The 20,508-nt window shown below is 41.1% G+C and overlaps 1 protein-coding gene across 3 annotated transcripts; it reads right to left on the minus strand.

Annotated features, from left to right (window-relative positions):
• Positions 1 to 586: 586 nt before the first annotated feature.
• ranbp3b (RAN binding protein 3b) lies at positions 587 to 18,854 on the minus strand. 3 transcript variants are annotated; one of them, XM_024273689.2, is made up of 17 exons: positions 18,695 to 18,853; positions 16,629 to 16,684; positions 15,638 to 15,674; positions 15,472 to 15,549; positions 15,309 to 15,380; positions 12,234 to 12,299; positions 11,967 to 12,059; positions 10,839 to 10,948; positions 6,889 to 7,005; positions 6,676 to 6,776; positions 6,529 to 6,604; positions 6,356 to 6,452; positions 5,738 to 5,862; positions 5,543 to 5,663; positions 4,019 to 4,161; positions 3,535 to 3,724; positions 587 to 1,547 (listed from the first exon to the last, which is right to left on the minus strand). In XM_024273689.2, exons 1-17 carry the CDS (start codon positions 18,714 to 18,716, stop codon positions 1,504 to 1,506), a joined length of 1,548 nt encoding a protein of 515 aa, XP_024129457.1. In that variant the 5' UTR covers positions 18,717 to 18,853; the 3' UTR covers positions 587 to 1,503. The 3 variants fall into 3 exon arrangements, with proteins under 3 accessions (XP_024129457.1, XP_024129459.1, XP_036072225.1); XM_024273691.2 differs by having other exon boundaries at positions 16,629 to 16,642; positions 18,695 to 18,852; XM_036216332.1 differs by lacking the exon at positions 11,967 to 12,059 and having other exon boundaries at positions 18,695 to 18,854.
• Positions 18,855 to 20,508: the final 1,654 nt, after the last annotated feature.

The following is a 20,508-nucleotide window of genomic DNA, read 5'->3' on the forward strand; positions in this document are numbered from 1 at the left end:
TTCAGAAATTTAGGTCAACTTCAGCGCTATTTAATACTTCTTTAACGAAATGTCCAATCCTTAACCAAATTTAACATTTTGCAAAGAGTTGTTGTTTAACCAAATCCGTTCAGTGATTAAGGTAAATTACGTCACCATCTTCAGCGACTACGTTCAGCAAAAGGCGTTCACACTAGCATTAATGCAACTTCTCTAGTTAGTCATTGCTTTGTTTGGGATGAATTTGTCTTAATGTTTTGTAAATTTGCTTGTACTCAATAAAGTAAAAAAAATTTAAAAAAAAATGGTCCTTTTCCACAGCCCCGCCCCTCTTTCAGCTGTGGGTGGAGTCAGTCTCCACCTTCCCTGTTTGGTTACCCTTTCAACAAGCTCCTGTTTTCACCTGAGATGAAGACAGAAGTGTAAAACATGAGTGTTTACTGAGGAGAATCTTTATTTCAACCACACGATGTAACGGTCGGCTTCAGCGACTTCCTGCTGACTCAAAGCTTCAGATGTTGGAGCCGGTGGAGCCGGTTCAGAGCCGGCGGTGAACAATCGTCAAAATGTCAAAACTCAAGAGAAAGAAAAGGTAAAATGAGAAGAATTCTGTCCAAAAATGGTTTATTTTGTAAAGGGGCAGCTGGAGATGAGAAAACATGGTGCACTACTAAATAATATATTCAAATGTACATGACATTCAGAGGGGATTACAGTTATCACTCCCACACAAAGTCTTCATTCCAACAGCTTCTCCAAATGTAAATGGATAAAAAGTTTATATAAATGTCAACATAAAAATGTCTGAACACAAAAGCCTCCGGGTGATGACGCGTCATGCAGAATGTCTGTTAGAGATGACGGGATGAGTGGATTAATCTGGTTAGAAGCTACCGGTTCCAATGAGTCGACCACATGAGACGGCGAGGCTTTTATTCTGGAGGGCGTGTCGGGAACACCGTGGCAGTAGGGGGCGCTCCGGCTAACCGTGGAAACGGACCAAATAAATTACATCTGCCAGACCTGAAGCACAGGCTGGTCGGGGTGGGGGGGTGGAGGGCCGACCGACAGACGGACTACAGACTGGGGGGTCCTCTGGGCGCGGGGGGCCAGAGGCTGTGAAGTGAGTAGAAAGGTCCCAAAGTAGAAACTGCAGTCTTAACATGTGCCAGTAATTCAAACGCAGAGGAAAACACCCTTACACTCATCAATATGATGAGCAGAAAAGTCCCAAACCAAAGCTTTGAAGTCTTTATTTTTGCTATCGGAATAAGAAAAAAATACTCGAAAACAAAAATAAAACACAAAACAGGAGAGGGGGAACAAACAACTCCAGATTTAACGTTGAATGCAGAGAAGACGACTGCACGGCTTGGGTGAGACACTCCGGCACAGGGGGGTCCTGGAGCTAGACTATCCAAAAGTACTGGTCTGGATGACCTACATTGGTCAAGGGTTGTCCGTGGAGATGCCTGGAGAAAACGCCTGGATGGAGGCGTGTCAGCGGGCAGTCCCAGAGTGACGCTATGTGCTGCCTGCAGCCTGGCTCTCCCCTCCTTCTGAGTTACCTGCAGGGACAGACAGGTGTGTGACTGCAGGCGAGGACCTTCATGATGCGTCCGTCTGTCGGTCCACAATCTGAAACGATGCACTGGAGGTTTCTGACACGACGTTACAACCTTGGAAAAGATGGACTCAGAAGCGGTCCAGTTCCAGACGGACTGAATGTTCTCTGGTCTTCACTGAAGGTGTTCTGTGACTGCAGACCAGCAGAGACGGATTCTGTCCACCTGGATGACCCGCCGCCGACCCAGAACGGACTGAACTGTCGTTTTTTCATCCCTGATCTCTTCAGACTTGGCGTCCGAACACGTGGACGTCACATTTTGAGCCTCACTAGATCATTCTGCTTAACCTGCGCGTACGATTGGAGGGTCAGCTCAAACATCATCTTCTAAACCCGTTTTGTCCCTTTCGGGGTCACGGGGTTGCTGGAGCCTTAAGGGGGCGTGTCCTGCCGCTGCAGGCAGACAGGTGCTCTGGCACGAGGCCGTCACAGAAGCCGTACAGGTGAGAACAGCTGTCAGTAAACCTCTGATCGCTGAAAACCCTCAAACTAAACTGTTAACTAGGTTAGTAAAGCAGCAGAAACAACAACTCGAGAGAGCGATACGGCCAAAACTCATCTTTGATTTTTCATTCCAAACTTGATTTTCATTTTTTTTTTTTTTCTTTAACAACGGTTACTAATGACAGAATATTTTTAACAACTGTTTACATTAACATTTCCTTTGGAAATTGACTTGAAGACAAAAACTAAATGTAGTAAAACGTTTGCAGAACAGAGCAGCCGGTGTTTTGTGAGCTACCACTAGCTTAGCATCCTATGAAGAGAAATACTGGAATCAATCAGAACATTTCTGGTAGCAACAGCCTTCAAACGGACGTTACTGTTTGTAGTTTGATGCTCTAAGTCACAACATCAGTGACCAAAATCTGGTTTTTGGCTCACCAGAAAATCTAAACATGTTTTTACTGAACAAATTATTACATTCCATGAGGGTTATTACAAAAAGAAAGAAAAGAATGTTTTCAGCTCAATACTGGCTCTGTAATGTTACAAAGAGACTCCTCAGTGGATTCATGTAAAGTATTATTATATTCATAAAATACAGTTGTGATAAATGAATTCATGCTGGATTTATCCAACATTGTCTGACTTTACACCGATCTTCCGTCTTTACATATCGGAGACACAGGAAGAGCTCGTTAGCATTAGCAGCTAGTATTGTAGCACGTTAGCATCTGTCTTCAAATCAACACTTTTCTTAAAGCTCCTGTTGCTGCTGTAGACCTGCAGCTTCATCCTCCAGTTCGACTGAAACTCCTGCATGTCCCGCTGCTGCATCAGCCAACGAGCTAACAGCTACAGGGAGACGGTTAGCAATGGGGGGTGGGGGGGGGTTCTCGCACGTTTTTTCTTTTCCATCTCTTTTGTGAAGAAGCTTTTTCTCTCTGCCTCACTGAAGACTCTCCTCAGCTGCCTGTAGCGTTCATGTCTGAGCTTTGCAAGAGAGACGGCTCGTCTTTACACCGAACTACAGAAGCCCAAAAGAACAGAGAGCTGGGAAATTCAATCTAGAAATTTCAAAAAAATAAATGGTCTAAAACAACAAATTTGAATTCATTGATAATATCGATATTTCTGCTGCTGCAGAAAGATTTCCATGACTTCAGATCATACAAACATCATATTGTTTGAAACAAAAAGCCCAATAAAAAATGAAAAAACAAATAAGAATCTCAGATGTAAAATCTAAACCACTCGGACAGACGTGTTTATTTTTCTTAGAATCGTTTTGTTGTTCTTCCCTCTCAGCTGCATGTAAACCTGCTCTGACTTCACACCACACACGTGTGAAGCTGTCAGCTGATCACCAGTCGGTAATAAACACCAGAGTCTGTTTTCTGCTCCGTTTACTAACAGATGTTTCTGAAGACCAACAGCTGCTGACCTCTCCTCGACCTGAGGGACGGTGAGAGGAGATCACTGACCTGCAGCAGGAGCAGAGGCTGCAGCGGAGGCCTTGTCCTCTTCGTCGCTGTCGTCCTCGTTGGACTGCGGTACCTCTGCCTCGGGGATGGCGGTGGGCGGGGCCTCCGTTTCCTGCTCCGCCTTGCTCTTCAGAGCCAGGATCCGATGGTGTAACGCAGCGGCCAGCTGGCCGATGTCTTTAGAGCTACCCTGTAGAGGAGCACACGCGTGTTTCCATGACAACGCCTTTCCATGTGAAACACATTATCTGACGGAGCAGACAGGAACTCTGGCCTGATGTATCTGAGGTCAGCCTAACGTCAAACATCTGGGAAGGACAGCATGTTATGAACAGAAGCTCCACCGGAAGGTTGAATGTGGTGGAACTGCAGTCCATAATTCAGCAAAAGTATCCGAAATAAAACTTCAATATTCTAATAAAACCCAACAGAACCTTCACTACCAACAACCAACAGGACAGCCGGCTGAAGCCGCTCCACACACCGATATCAAGAAGACCTTGACGCCCTGGTCCTCCGTGTCCATGGCAGTGATTCGCACGCTCTTCTCGCTGGCCTTGTCCACCTGCATCTGTGGCCACAGCTTGGTGTTGAGGATCAACCGCAGGCTGCCCTGGGTCCTCATCACTGCAGAGGCAGAGACACACGAGTGTTGAATCCTCCTGCCAGATGCTGGAGAGGTTAGTCCACATTTAAGAGGTCTGACTTTCCATGAAATCACAAACCATCAGGAGGATTTTCCTGTTATGTAATCTGTTAGTTCTACATGAATCAAAGAAAGCTAAACAGAAAGGATATTTACAGTCACCTTGAAGTCTAAAATATGGTTCGAAAAGGACATAATCATGTTTTAAATCACTGAAGTAAAAAGCTTTACTTGTAAATTGTTGTCATTCCTTACTACAACATTCATTCTTTCTGTAATGAGAACCAGCTCTGAGCTCTTGCCCCACAACCATCAAGCATGGAAACCAGCGTTTGATCTCTGAAGCGCCGCACTCTGGCTCCCCCTGCTGGCCAGCGCCAGATGTGCAACAACAGATGAATGGAATCGCCACCTAAGCAGCTCCACAGCCCTAATCATGAAGCGCAACAAACCCAAACATGGAACAAATTCAGTCTGTAAGACTTTAATCACGTAATAGAAGAACGTAATAAGAAACGGGATTATGATTAAATGGACAACAGACATGTAAACTGAACTGAAAATAATTTATTCAATCAAAAACCTTTTGTTGTTGTCGTTGTTAAAGTTACATTTGTTTTATTTAGACAAGAAATTTGAATGAACACGAATAAAATGTTTAGTATCTTTGGTGTAAAATGTATCAAGCATGTTATACTTATATAATTCTTCAAAAATTACAATTGCTTTGGCGAAACAATTCAATAAATAAATCACTATTTAAAAAAAAAAATGTTTTTACAAAGTGACACATTTTATTGTAATAAAATGGAGGGAAAACAAAGACCTGAATAAACTTCAAAGTATTATTGACAATCACAACTTTTATGAAAAACAGCAGCTTTTTGTGTCTCAGTTATTACAATAAAATTCATGTGAGATTGTGGAGAGATTGTTTATAACTCCAGCGTTTCTCTTTTTTACAGTTTTGTTGTATTACTGCAGGACTTTTGTCAAGGAAAATATGTAAAAGATAGAAAACACTTTGGGATAAACTCTTGGAACACTTTATATCATATAGCAAAGCTGCATTTGTTTTTAAAGACAATTTGTAATTTTTTTTGGACACATTTTTATTTTGTCTCTACATGTTTGATCTTCGGTTATTATGAAACAGAAAATAGTTTTGAGCTCAATTTTTGTGATTTTTGCAGTAAAAAGAGTTTTTGGACAATCTCAGGTTCGTTGGTTTTGGAACATTAGAGCTAAATATGGATGGACAAAAACAGCTTTAAAGATAAAGCATTGGAGTAAACTGAACTCTTTAAGGTTACATTTGTCAGTAACGTCCGTTTAAAACTGCTTCTGTCTGCAGACGTTTACCTAGACGCGACTGCAGGGTTCCATCTTCTGTGGAGGCCATGTCGTTGAGTCTCAGCAGCCCTCGACCTCGCTCTATCCACGACTGAGCCTTCTTCTCAAAAACGTACAACTTGCATTGCATCTGCAGCAAACAAACAAGCATCCATCCATCAGTGTCTGCAGCGTTCAGTCGACCCTCCACCCTCCAGTTCTCACCTGTAGGACATTGCTTTCCGACTCCTCTCCGGTTTTCACGTCGACCTTCTCTAAGATGCACTTCTTGGCTGTGGCTTTGGTGTAAGCGGCTGCAGACTCCTCCAAAGACTCGGATACGCTGTTGACTGCAGACACAGGAGGACGACTTAGCGAGACGTTCAACAGAGTTTCACTCACGCTTACACCAGAGGTGTCCACCTCAATCACACGAGGGGCCAAAAGCCAAAACACACCTCAGGTCGCGAGAGAAACATTTATTGAGCTCTAAAACTACATTTTTAAAACTGTAACTTTTTAACATAATTATGAATAATACAAGACAGGAATATGATTCCAGAATAAATCAACTTAAACCTTAAATAACTTTCAATATTTTACTCTCCATAAAAATATATTTTGTCAGAATTATACAAGTTAGGAATGAGCTCAAGATAACATCGGGTCATTAATAACAAGAAAATGATCTGAGGGCCGGATGGAATTACCCGGAGGGCCGGATCCGGCCCTCGGGCCTCGACTTTAACATTTGTCGTAGACCTTAAATGCAAATCAGCTGATTTATCCAATAGTCAAAACGTCACAAAAGGAGGTAAACGACAGAGTAATAAGGTTTCGTACCCTTCTCTGTGGCGGTTTCCTGTGACGGAGACTCTGCCGCGGGAGGCGCACTAACGTCTTTGTTTTCCTCGCTCGCTGCCTCGCCTTTAGGAGGACTCTGGAAACACAACGGCCGTTATCACTCCATCTCCTGATGAGGTACACTGCTGCTCTGCTGCCGAGCCAGAACTTACCAGAACCCGTTCAGACATATTCTGCCCAAACACGAACTTGGCTCCGCCCTCTCCACTGTTTGAGGCATTTTTTGAACTAAAGATGGAAGAAAAACTGCGATTAGGGAGTTTTAACTTCAGTAATTATAAAGCTAACAGGGTCATCACCTTGGGGTAGAGATGTACTGTAAGAAATAATTTGTGCTCTCCGATTGGGAGTCCGGTAGCAAACCATCCTTTGAGTTTTCTTCTGTGCTGCTGTTGTCCAGCTGTTTGGATAAAGGAAGAAATATTCAACCAAACTAACAGGCTGAAATCGAACAGAATCCACAGCCACACGTTAGTTTGTCACAGGTTTACAGGTAAATAAAATCCGCCCACCTTTGCTCTGTCTTTGATATTCTGACCAAACACGAACGATAGAGCTACAGACTTCTCGTTTTCTCTTCCGTCTTCATCTTTGCTACCGCTCTCTCCATCTTCCTGGTTTTCATGTTTCTGAAACAGAAAACATCAGAATTCATTTTTGGTTTTTACCACCCAGTCAGACTCAACAGTCTCAGTGTTTCGTTTCCTAACACAGTCCAGGTGAACGGACATGGAGGTGTGGTTCTACCAGAATGGAACCAATCACCTCCTTCCTCCTCCTGATGTCCTCACAGAACCACAAAGAACCGGATTTTCAGTGTTCAGGATGAGATTAGAATCTGTCTAAAGAGAGTACCGTATTTTCCAGAGTATAAGTCAGTTTTTTTTCATAGTTTAGCCAGGGGTGCGACTTACACTCAGGAGCGACTTATTTGCGTGTTTTGGTTTTTTTATTGGACATCAATAAGCTCATATATTTGTTATTTTCCCAGTAAACACCAGTTATCCACTAGCGGTTGTTTCCTCTAACAGCCTCTAGGAGGCGCTGCATCTGAAGTATTTGCTGCTGACAGCAACAGAAGAAGTGTCGTCCAAAACATGGAAGAGAATCCGATTGTTTTCCTCTTAAACTTTGATATTTTTCCGACACAGATCAATAGATTAGGATTATTGTATTTATTTTTTTAGCTACGTTGGGCTTGGAGGATTTGTTGTGAAACGTCAAACTTTTCTCCCAAAAGTGTGACTCATAGATGCTTTCCTTCTTCGTGATTAGTCAGTTTTTGCTCTTGCAACTTGTACTCCGGAAAATACTCCAAATGCTTTATTAAATGCTGAATGGTGTGTATTCAAGGGCCCAAAGCGCTTCACAGTCACAGACACATTCACACATTCACCCATTCACACATTCACACACTGGTGGTCGCTCCGCTGCCCAACACTGGCGCCAACCTCCCACCAGAGGCAATTCGGGGTTCAGTATCTTGCCCAAGGACACTTTGACACATGGGCGGGTATCGAACTCCCAGTCTTCCTATCAGGAGTCGACCGCCCTACTGCTGCACCACAGCCGCCTCTATTATAGGTTATTAACAAAAGAGTTCAGATTTGTTAAACTGTTGAGATTTTGACATTGGAGCTTTAGCTCCAGACCGGTGTTCACGTTTGACTGCAGTTAGCGTCTACCCTTAGCGATCAACTGACTAAAAATAAAATTACTTTATATTAGAAAATATATTACATACTAGTGAAAGGCCTCTTCAAAGTGTTGCTCACAGCACTAAACCGCTTTTCTCTGCAGATCAGATAATTCTCAGGGATCATGTACGGAGTTCAGGTTTGTCAAAGAGAATTGTAGGTTTTGACAGAAACACCTCCGGTATTAAAACAACAAGTATATTTCTATCAAAATGTGCGTCTCGGGGAGGGGAATGATGTTCCAGTCTTAGACTTCCTTCCAGTTGATGATTTTCAGGCACCATCTTTTCTGCCAAACGGTCCCCCTCAAAACCTAAGACCAATTTCTCAGCCTGTTTACATTAAAGAGTGAATGGCAAATGTCATATATTATATAGCACTTTTCTACCTTCCTAGCAGGCCCAGAGCGCTTTACAGTCTCAGCCACATTCACACACTGAAACCAACCTCCCAGAGGCCATGTGGGGCTCAGTGTCTTCAACAAGGACACTGTCACATGGCAGGAATCAAACCTGCAATCTTCTGATCAGAGGTTGACCGCTCTACCGCTGCAAGTCAAATAAAAAAATAAAACTGAGCATCACAAAGTCAGTGCAGATGGTGCAGAGGCACGAACCAGGCTAGCATCTGCTGGATTCCTGTTGCATCCACGCCATGTTCAACTTAGGCTTCCCCATGGTCAAATAGCGTCTTGCCTCGTTGTCTGCGGTCTGTGTTGCAATGCTTTAGCCCTTTTCTTCTTTTAGTAAAAAGTGTTGGGCAGCGAGACTGTGAATAACAAATGGTTCTGCTGCTCTGTCTTTACTTTATGGGTGAAAAAAATGTGAATTTTGACCAGAAATGTGAAAAGAAGTTTCAAACAGTACAACTTTTGAGGCTCAGATATCAAAATTCAAGACAATTTTAATGCTTTTTAAAGGTATTTCCAGATTCAATACTTCTAAGACTTTTTAGGACCCTGGAGGACTCCGGGGTCCGTTCCTCTGGACGATCACAGAGCAAAGTGGAAACCCAACTTCCAGCTGTTGGTCTGACTGCTTCATCACAGCTGCTGAAGCAGGAAATACACTGAAACATTCACACAGATGCTGACTGACATCTTAGATTCTCCACTTCCACAAAGACGCCAACATCTCCCGACGGTGGCCTCTTCCTATGACCTCATCAGTCCAGCAGGACCAGAGCTGTCTGGAGGAAGTCTGGAGAAAATCTGCATTTTCTGCACAGAAAACTGTTTTCTGGTTTCTACAGTACAGAGCTGATGAAGGTCCAAGAAGAAAAGGTTTTCTGTTTGACTTGATGCAGAAGAACATGAGGAACATGATCCTCATAACTGCTCCTCCAGTGAACGACTGAAGTTATTTATCTGCTTGAAATGTCTTTACATCAGTAAAATAATGATGATTATTGATTTACAGCCACAGAGATGCAGCTCGTCATAGTGATGGAAGTCCAACTGGAAAACTCTGTTTTTGTGTTTGTGGAAACAACAGCAATAAAAGCTTCTGAAAGTGAAGCAATCCTCCAGCTGGAGAGAGAAACCCTGAAGGAAGACAGCTGTGAGGACGGCTCTGCAGCTCTCAGCTCTAAAGCCTTCCACCATCACTTTATATTACTTTTTCAATTATGTTTTCAGGCTGAATTAATGCTCAGCCGCCACACTGGAGGCTGGAATTCCTGTTCAGGAGGACCAACGAGGAGCTTCATGGATGGAGGGAAGGGGGACAGGAGGGGGGTTGCTGTGAGTGAAGAGGGCGCCCCCTAAAGGGAAAAATCCATGACAGCGGTCCCTCACGACCGACGCGCTCTTGCTGTTTGGTGGGTTTTTCTGTACAATTGGCATGTTTTATTGTTTTTTTCCAGCGCTGTGTTCTTCTTCCTGATTGGCTTTAGACCTGGTCAAAATCTGAATTCATTCCTTTCTCCCAACCCCTACATCTAGCCGTCCAAGTGGAGAAATATGGAAAAAATAGTATCTTCAAATCTGGACGTTACCACCACTCGATGACGCCATCGACATTCGGCGGTTAGCTAAATTAGTGCGTAGCTTCCAGCGCTTAGGACATTGAAAACAACAGCTTTATAACTCTAAAAATTCATGCTAAAATAATTGGTCATTATTTTCATTTAAGTTTGAATGCTTGTGCATCAGAGAACACCCACTGAGGAAATGTGATTCTACTCTGCAGCAGTCAGACACAGATCACCTCGCGGTGGAGGGATGTCGCTACGGCTTCAACTCCCCAACAACTGGAGCAATGGGGGGGCAGAGGGGTCGGGAGAATTCAGATCTTTTATTTCCTTCTATTAAACTTTGAGAGAAAAGAAGAGAGAAAAGTGTGAAAATGTTCATGTCTGTCTGAGGAAAGTGTAGAAAGTGTTTAGAGAAGATTTCACCTTTACAGATTATTTTAGATCATAATCTGCCCTTAAACAGCCACTGTAATCCCAAATTCATAGACGCAACTTAGTTTCTTTGTTTAGACATTTTGTACAAACAGATAAACATCATTCATGGTTCTGGTCACATTAGCTTCTCATGCAGACCAGCTGCTTTTCTTCTTTACGATTTTTCCTGCTCTGGTCAGAACGCGTTTTGGACAACGGCGCCCCCAAATGAGGCTCGACCTGCCTCAGTCTTTTTCCTAAACGTGCGGAGTATGAAAGCACCATTTTAATCTGCATTCATGCATGTTTGAACTGAGACCACGAGACTAACCCAGAGGAAAAGACTCAAACTGAACTGAAAATCTGCCGTTTCTTACCAGTGACTTGGCCAATGGAGCTGAATGATCTTTGTTATTCAAGAAGAGCGACTGAGTCACTGATGCTCCGTCTGATGACTTCTTCACCCCATTGGTTCCACAACTGGAATCTAAAATGACAAACAAAGATCGTTATTATTATGACTGCAGTTTTACTTCGGTGTGAAACTTTCAGAGTTTGTTCTGGAGCCATGAGCCCAAACTTTCTGCTGACAAACCATGAGGGGAACATTTTACCAACAGATTCAGATCGACTTTGATCAAACCATAACCTTCTGTCACAACATTTCATAGCCGTTTGTGGTTTTCACACTAAGAACCAAATTAATTATGACCTTAAAAATGTGGTAGAAGCCAAATACTTCAACTGCTTAATTTTACACAGTAATCATATATTATTCAATAGTGCTTTAATAAAAACTTGATTTGGTAAAATATTAAAGCTATAATCCAAATGTTTAATACAGCTGCATGATCATGTTCTTTAATAATTGTTTAATAGATTCAATCTACATTTTTACAAAGTCATTGTTAGATCTACAGCCTATTTGATATTTCATTGTGACGATTCAACATTGTGTCTGCTCATTTATCGTATTTTTACTGTTCAAAAATGTCGTGTTTTTAGTGTTTTTTTAATGCTTGTATTGCATTTTGCTTCTAATTTCATGTTTTTATAGGGAGACAGATATCACGAGTCCAGGGACAGCAGAGGAAACCTAGCTCTCAAGCTAACTCTGGTGCATTGGCAGAAATGCTTTTTAATGTGCAATGTCTCTGACAAAGAAATAAATAAAATAGAATGTCTGCTTTTAACTTTAAATCTTTTTAGAACCCATAAAGTTCAGTAAATAATGAGAATGATGTTATTTTGCTTTAGTCGTGACTCATAAAGCCTCGTTATAACATGTGGGTCTGTCACTGAAGGCACTGGACAAGAGTTTCAGTTTAATGGAGATAAAAACAAGTTTTAAAATGTACTGTATATCATGTTTGAACACCTGACTGTTACCGTTATTATTTTAAAGAATACTTCTGAACCACCACAAGACCTTTTAGTCAGATACATTCCTAAACTACCATCCAGCACCTGGACGCTGTGTGTGGACTAGAAGTGTTTTTACTCACTTGACTCTATATGTGATTTGGAGGGTGGTGCTTGCAGAACGGCGGGGCGGAGGACACTGCGTTGCTGTTCCTTGGGTTTCTGACTTGGGACGCCTATAACAGAGATACTCGTCTGATCACGTTTAATGCCATCAATTGTTTGGGATGTCAGGTTAATGTAGGTAAGCCCCTCCCCTTTCTATAGGTAATATGTGATGTTTGTAGGTATGAGGTCAGAATACTTTCGAGTGCAGTAACTCCGTTTAACCACATGGAGAGCAGATTTACCTGAACTCGGCGCCTGTCCGTGTATTAGAGTCGGTGGCTTTAAGCGGAATCCCACAGGTTTCTCTTCTGGTGAGACAGTTTGAGACAACAAAACAATCAGGAGAAGAAGAAGTGGAGAACGGCACAGCAGCATAAACAGACATGCTCTTTTTTCCTCTAACCACAGTTACCACAGCAACCTCAGGAGCCCGATGAGCTGTGCAGCAATTCGGTTCTTGTGCAACGGCGCGGCGGCCTCTCTGGCATCGAATCCATTTCTACTTTTGTCTCGCCAACTCTCTGGCTTTATTAGCTTGCATGAGCCGCTCTAATCTGTGGCACAGCTGAACACGCGACGGCAAACCTGAAGCAGTTTCATCCTGAAGCTCGCTGCAGGTCTGTGACGCTCCATCAGGTTAACATGGAGTGGACATTAAGCAGGCAGGATGTGGGCAGATAATGACCTGAGAGTGGTTTATACTCAACACAACACTTCTGTCTGAGCAACAAACATAATATACATCACCACAGAAATGCTGCGTCTCCTTTTATGTGGTCACGTCTGATCTGCCGTCTCCCAATAAAAACCATCCGGCTGTTCATTCAGCTTTAAAAATGTGGCCTGCATCCAGCTCTGAATGACCCGCTTTTACTCCAGCTTCCTCGTCCTACTGGACCGTTTGTGCCAACACACACATCCAACCGTGTTCTTTATGAGGAAGCGTTACCTCAGGGAGCTGTAGATTTATCATCTTTAAAGGAGGAATCAGAGCTGATCAGTTCGTCTGACTCATTCAATCACATGATCTTTGTCATTGTGTTTTTTATCTCTACTTCTGTTTTTAAAGCAGTTAAAAGTGACATGGAACAGCTTCATCCAAACCAAAGCTGACTCTTCTGCAGAGAAACACACGTCTGTTCTGTTCACGCGTGTGAAACTTCCTAAACTACAGCAGCTTCTACAGAGGACTCGGGTTCTGTTCAGAGCCTGCTGGCTTTCAAACTTTTCAAACTTTTTGTCGATTGAAGACTGAGTCTATCGCGATAGACTTTTATTTTGAAGGGCATTCACCCCTGCAGTCACTTCCGCTAATCTTCTCTGCATAACGATTAGTTTCGGCTGATGAAGCAGCGGGACGTTTGGCGAGTTTTAACGGGATCCAGTCAGAACTGGAAGACAAACCCGCTGGACTCATAGCAGCAACAGAAAGTTTAATAAAAAGTGTTGATTTGGTGACTGCGATGTAGCATTAGCATGATGCTAACGCTGTTCCGTGTGTTCATGGACCAGTTTAAAGTCAGAGAATATTTTCGGGAAATTCTTTCGTGGGACATTCATAAAACAAAACATTTCAGTAATGACAGAATTGAATCCATGTGTATTTGTGTTCCACACAAAGAAATGTCAGATGTTGTGATAAACCCACATCTCTTTTCTTCGTGAGAACACTCCAGATATGATATATAATGAACAAATATGCAGATTTTTATGTTTTCAGGCTTTTTTGTCATGATTTAATATAAATGTAATGACTTGGTGGCAGACAGAATCTCTGGTAAATCTCTCCTTTTTCTAGCAGCACATTTGAATTTTAAATAACAGTTAGATGACAAAATAAATGTTTACACTATTTATTTATAATGGACTTTTCTAAAGAAGAAAAAAGTTCAAATAGTAAAATGCCTAAAGTATTTCTGTGTAAAATGTTATAATTTTATGTTTGTTCTGTAAAACATCAGTATTAACTTGTAGAATTAATGTTTTGTTTTTTTAATGGATCTTATCAAATAGTTTAGTGGTCTAAGTTACTTATGCGCTCTTGAAACTTAAAACTTTTGTGTTTGTTTTCAGTTCAGCATAACATTTCTGTTATCTGAAAAAGCAGTAGCATCATTTTCAGTGCCTCTAGCGGCTGGGTGGCTCAGTGGGCTAAGTGAAGGGCTGACACGCAGGAGCCCTGGGTTCGATTCCCAGGGTTGTCCACTGATCCCCACCCAGATTGGGTCCTTAGACCCTTGACGCTGCTGCCTAACTGGGTCCCTGTGCCCCTCAAGTACAGGGTTGTGTCAGGAAGGGCATCCGGCGTAAAAACTCTGCCAGATCACTGATGGGAAACAGTGGGTGCTGTTACGCTGTGGCGACCCCGAAAGGGATAAGATGAAAGTGAACTACATCATTTTCAGTACCTCCGCTATGTTGAAAGTATGACAGGAAATAAACGACCTGCTGAAGATTACATTTGTTACATTTGTTTTTTGAGCCACAGTGTTGAAATTTGACAAATATAGTTACTTAATTTATATTATGATATATATCGTTTTCATAAAAGAAAACTATTGTATCATATTTAACTAAATTCCATATCACGTATACATACAGCATTCCCTCGATAGAACGCGGTTCATCTTTCGCCACCTCACAGATATTTTTCAGTGCAGTTTTTGGTTTATTATAGTGCATTGTGTTCTGCACCTTGATTGGCTGTAGACCCTGTCAATCAATCACCTGAGTGCTGTGTTTATGTACAGAAGGAGTTCAGTTTATCACGCTTACAGAATTCTTCAATTATAGTGAGATCTTTGTTTTCTGTTATCCTGGATGTATTTTCAACAAGTTTGAACTTTGAAAGTTTAATGTTCGTGCCTGTCTGAGAAAAGTGTAGAATGTGTGTAGTAAGGAGTTTTACAGAACAAAACATCTAGAATCCTACTTTGTGGATTTTGTTTATCTCAGATTATTATAAGTATGTTTTGAGTGTTAGAATTATTCAATCATCTTGATGCACACTGGGGTCATTAACGCTCCATCAGGCGTGTCCACGTGAACTTGTGTGTTGTGTTCTCAATCGACATACCTGGACAAATAAAGATTCAACATCCATCATTACTGAACTACGTCAGTATTATTGGAAGTTTAAAGTCATCACTGATCAGAGAGCAGACGTAGGTAACTATGACTCTCAAAGAAGACATCTTTATAGTTCCACTTGAACCCAGACAGTATTTACTGAGAGTATTCCGTTTTTTTGTAAACTGTTGAGCTCTTTAACTAAAGATGATGACAACATTAGAATCGTAGATGTTCTGATTTCTCACCTGGTTCAGAGTCTGAATTCGCGGTGGGCGACTGGCAGAAACTTGAGGGCATGAATACATTGTTCTTGGGAACTGCAAAGCAGCAGACGCCGCCGTCAGCATACAAATCCATGCATAATGTGGAAACCAGAAAAGGCTCAGCTTATTTACAAAGTGTCCGTACCAGAATGTGGGGGCGGGAAGGAGGAGGTTCTTTCCCTTTTCACAGGAGGACAGTAACTTCCCTCATCTTTGTCTGAATCTGAAAGTTTGGACAAAACAACATCAGTAACCAAATAATGGAAACATAGAAGGTATATGGACAGTTTTATGTTAGAAATGCTATGAACCTTCTCCATCCTCTGCACTTGAGCCTTCTGCAGATCGCTGTCAAAGAGAGCAACAAGTTTAACTGTGTCGGAAAAACTTAAGTAGTAAACCAACCAGTAAACAAGTCCACCGTGTTTTTGATCAGGAATCCTTATGAATTAAATAACTTTAATGATCATTTAACTCTTTAGATCGTTTAGCTGGTATTTACACAAACAATTAACCAACAGGGCTAGGATGATTTGATCACTTAAATGATATGAATCAATCTAAGCTTAATAGATCAATAATCGATCAATAAAAATAGACTGATGTAGCAAATAAAGCTAAAGTCTGATAGCTTGATGCTAACATTTAATGGAATTTCCCATAGGATGGCTAACGCTAACGCTCAGTCGACAGAAATACACATTGCTGACTAAATGAATATCTTTATAAACTCACAGGCAGGAATTTTCCAAACTTTTAAAGAAACGTTATTTAAAGTAACCATTTGTGGTCTAAAGCACATTTTTTGCTCATTCTTCTTGAAAAAAAGTGTAATTCTGTAGCACGGTCGCCACCTAATGGCCAAACTGAAACTCCCTCCAGTAGAAGAAGAACAATGTTTCCAATGTTAATGATCTGAACATTTTTGTTGGAACTTCTCCTTTAGAGAATCCATGTGACTCTGGATGATATTAACAATCTCATTATTTCACTGATACATTTACAGTATGTGAACTGGATCAGTTCATTATGGATATGTTCAAAACATTTAGTAGATTAATAATGTTTTTTTTTCTAAACAAATGTGTATAAATGTGTAAACTCAAAATTTAATAAAACTGAATTAATTTGAGTGGATCGAACGAATCAGAATCAAATATGAAAATGGTTATTGATACCCAGCCTTACTAACTATACCTTTAATTTGATAAAATGGGGTTTATATCAGTGTGTATTGTTCCAAACAAAACATCTTTCAACAGACAGAATAAAATTTGACATGAACACATCTGAGACACGTACCTTCTGAGCTTTATCTTTTTGGAAAACAAACACAGGAGGTGCAATGGCAGGCTTGTCTGTCAAGAAGAGAGGTGGGCTAGTCATCCACGCACCGACATCAGGCCGGCTACGCTTTCAATCAACTACAATAAACTTTATATTAAAAGTCATACTGGACTGCAGCAGCCACTGAGCGTTAAACAAATCAACATCTTTAAAGTCAAATAGAAGCTAAACATCTGTTAGAATTTAGAAAAGAATATTTTCAAAAAGACAAATATGTTATCAGCATAATGTAAAAGACTTAAAAAGTTTGAAACAGTAAAATATAAACATTATAATGTGGTTTAAAAAATATATCACAATATTAATCAATATTTAATGTCAAATTTATGGAGCTAAATTTGACCCAATAGTATTTGAATCCCAAAATAAAACAAATTGGAAAAAAATATTGGTTTGGCTAAAAAAAATTAAAATGTCCAAATTTTTTGGCTTAAACTTACTTATTTTCAGCTTCAAATGTTATTTATTTTTTTAAGTTTCAAAATTCAAATGTCAATTTAAAAACGTTTTTCCCCTGTTTAAAATCTTTTTTTTTCACTTTTGACTCATTTTTTATCGTTTTAAATTTTTTAATTTTCAGATTGAAAGAAAAAAGATTTGAAAATGAAAAAAAGTTTAGAGATTGGAATTTTGAGTTTTGAAACCTAAAAAACGGAACATTTAAAGCTGAAAATAATAATGTTTATTTTAGAATAGCAAAACGTTTCTGACATTTATTTATTTTCTTTTTTTTGGCCAAAGATCAATATTACAAAAATATATATATTTGGGTTCCAAGTAGCATTGGCCCCAATTTAGCTCCATACAAATTTAGTTAGACTAAATGAAAGAAATGAGGTTGCAGATTAAACTGCAGCTTCAGGATTTAAAAACCCTCCTGTAAATATCTGCAAAGACAGACAGAAACTTCTGGTCCTTCCTCAAAGATTCCCTTCTCAAAGATGATGCTGTTTCTGAAGCTTCCCAACTTCCGCTTTCAAGCCATCCCCGCGTTCAGCGGTACCAGACAAAGGTTCCCCGGATCCGGCCCGGTGTAGCAGGTGTTGCATCCCCGCTGCGAGCTTTGTCCGGGGAAGCGTCCGCGAGACGCCACGGGCTGTGCGGGGAGTAACCCCGTGGTTCCCGCGGGTTAGCTAGAAAACTGTTATTCCAAACGCCTACAAATGTAGGTCACACCGATGTTGTCATTCACCTTCATCAACATTTACAGCTGAACACCGGGGAACCGGACCGGGGGGAAACGCCACGGTTCCCGCGAATGTTGTCAGTCAGACAGGAGCAGACGCTGCCGGCAGATGCTAAACAACTAGTACTTTTAACCATCTGACCCTTTCCAGCAAATAGACGCCACCGCCCCTGCTGTAAAGCTGTGCACAGAATAGCTTAAATGCTAAAGTTAGCTTGCTAATTCGCTTCATCCTGCATGAGTCATCTCTCCTTTACAACTCCCGCCACCGAGAGCCGGTCCAAAACGTCAACACACGTTTAGATTGACGAAACCCGCAACCGATTTATACACAATACACGGTTATTTTAGCACAAGCTGTTAGCAGCTGGTAGCATGATGGGGGGGGCTGCCTTTCACTCTCCGCGCCTAAAACAGCGCTCCTCGATTCCGCACATTTACAAGCCGGACAGCGTCGTACCGGGCAGACCTCCGTTACCGTAACATGTGCTCACGGACACCAGCCCAATGTCACGGATCGTTGGTGCCGAGGCGCGCGACAGTTTGAGCTTCCCAAACGCCAACAGAACGCGGCTATAAATAGCCGAGCGCTCGCGCTGGGAGGTAAGCCGGCTAGTGACGAACAGCCAATCCAGGAATTAGCCTGAGCCCAGGAGCTAGCATGTTTGCTAACGCTTCTCTTTCCAAACCGTTCCTGGACCGGATTTCTCTGACGGTCGACATTTTCACGGCACAGAACGGCTCCTCGCCGCGTGCCCCACCTGCGCAGCGGCGACGTGCGAACTTAGAATCCACAGCGGAGGAGCATTTTTCTCTGTTTCTGCTACCTACTCACCTTCGTTTGCCAAGTCCGCCATTTTACTTCGACGCTCACACACCCACAACCCACCGCGCAGATAAGACGAGCCGCGGAGCAGGGCCTGAGCTCGGGGGCCTCCGACCGAGGGCCACAGCGAGGGGCCCCGGGGTCACCTGACCCAACACACTCCCAGGAGAAAACGGGAGCCCAAAAAATGTCAAATAAATGTCTGAGATGGAAACATCTGTGACCTGAAGACACCAGCAGAGACAAAAAGGCAACAAATAACAACAAATCACAATGTTTGTGTCCTAAACAGAATATTTCAGTTCACAAAATTTTCTGAACCTGGTTTCACCTCCTAGTTTTTCACTTTATCTTAAATTCTCCTGCATTCTTTAAAGGGCTGGCTGTCACCAATAATTTCTGGAATCAATTCAATTCCAGTGTTTTTCTATTCTTTTGATCCTCTCCATTCAGTTGGATTCAATTCAATCTTGAGTTTACAAATTTAGACACATTTGTTTAGAAATATATATTATGTTTTGAAGATATTTATATTAATCTGATCCAGTTCACATACTGTGAAATAATAATGAGATCATTAATATCAGAGTGTTACATGTATTCTCAAACAGAGAAGCTCCAACGATTGTTCTGCTTCTCCTGGAGGGGTTCAGTTTGGTCACTAGGTGGCGATTACATCTTATTTCAGAAGAATAAGAAAGAATGAGCAAAAAACTGTTTTAGACCACAAATAGTTACTTTAAAAATATTTCCTTAAAACAGTTTGGAAAATTCCTGCCTGTGAGTAAATTAATGTGTTCATTTCAGCTGTCCTATGGGAAATTCCTTTAAATGTTAGCATCAAGCTAACAGACTTTAGCATTATGCGTCAGAGCGATCTCTACTTTTACAGATCGATTATCGATCTATTAAGTTTAGATCGATATAGATTGATTATATCAACCCAGCCCTACTTTTTTAGGGAGTTCCTATATTAGAGGGTTTTTATATTTTGTTTCATAATTTTAGCTATTAAATTGAACCATCATGAGAAACATAATGCTGCTGCTTTTGGGATTCTTTCTGTTTCTGCCTGGATTTCATCCATCTAGAACAGGAGTTTGCAACTTTTAACACTAAAAGAGCCATTTGGTCTAGTTTCTAACGGACCAGAACTCAACAAGAGCCACAAAGTCTCATTTTATCGTTTTTATCATTAGGATTTTGGTGTGCTACTGTCTTTTATCCCGTTTACTTTCAGATATAAAAACATTTTAGTAGAATCTATATATTTAAAGAAAACTCAAAACATTTAGGATAAACTGAGCTCTTTATTGTCATTCTCTAAGATGTGAGGCCCAAAACACACAACTCTAAATCAGTTTAAACTACATTTGTTGAAAACTTTAACCACTTTAGTGTCATTTACCAAAATAAAACAGGGTTTGGAGACTTTTGTTTCACTAACTTTAAATTACAAATACAAATGTAATATACATTTGTACAGAATTTCTGACAGTAAATTAAATTTTTTTCCTTAATTGTTTGACATGTTAAAAATCTAAGCAGAAATGAGACCTTGAATAACCTATTATGGATTCAATCATTAGCATTTTTCTTTAAAGCTAAAGAACCTCCAAGGGATAAAAGAGCCACAAGAGGCTCCGGAGCGACAAGTTGCAGACCCCTGATGTAGGGTAACATTCACACAGCAGAGGAAATAAATGAGCAAAAATATGATGGGAAAAGGGATTTAATGTAAGATAAATGACTCTGGAAAACATTTACAGACAGAGCACAAACAAGAAGCAAATCCAAAGTTTCACAAAATAAAAGGAGTAAAA

Source organism: Oryzias melastigma, linkage group LG17, assembly GCF_002922805.2.
Source record: "Oryzias melastigma strain HK-1 linkage group LG17, ASM292280v2, whole genome shotgun sequence".
NCBI lineage: Eukaryota > Metazoa > Chordata > Actinopteri > Beloniformes > Adrianichthyidae > Oryzias > Oryzias melastigma.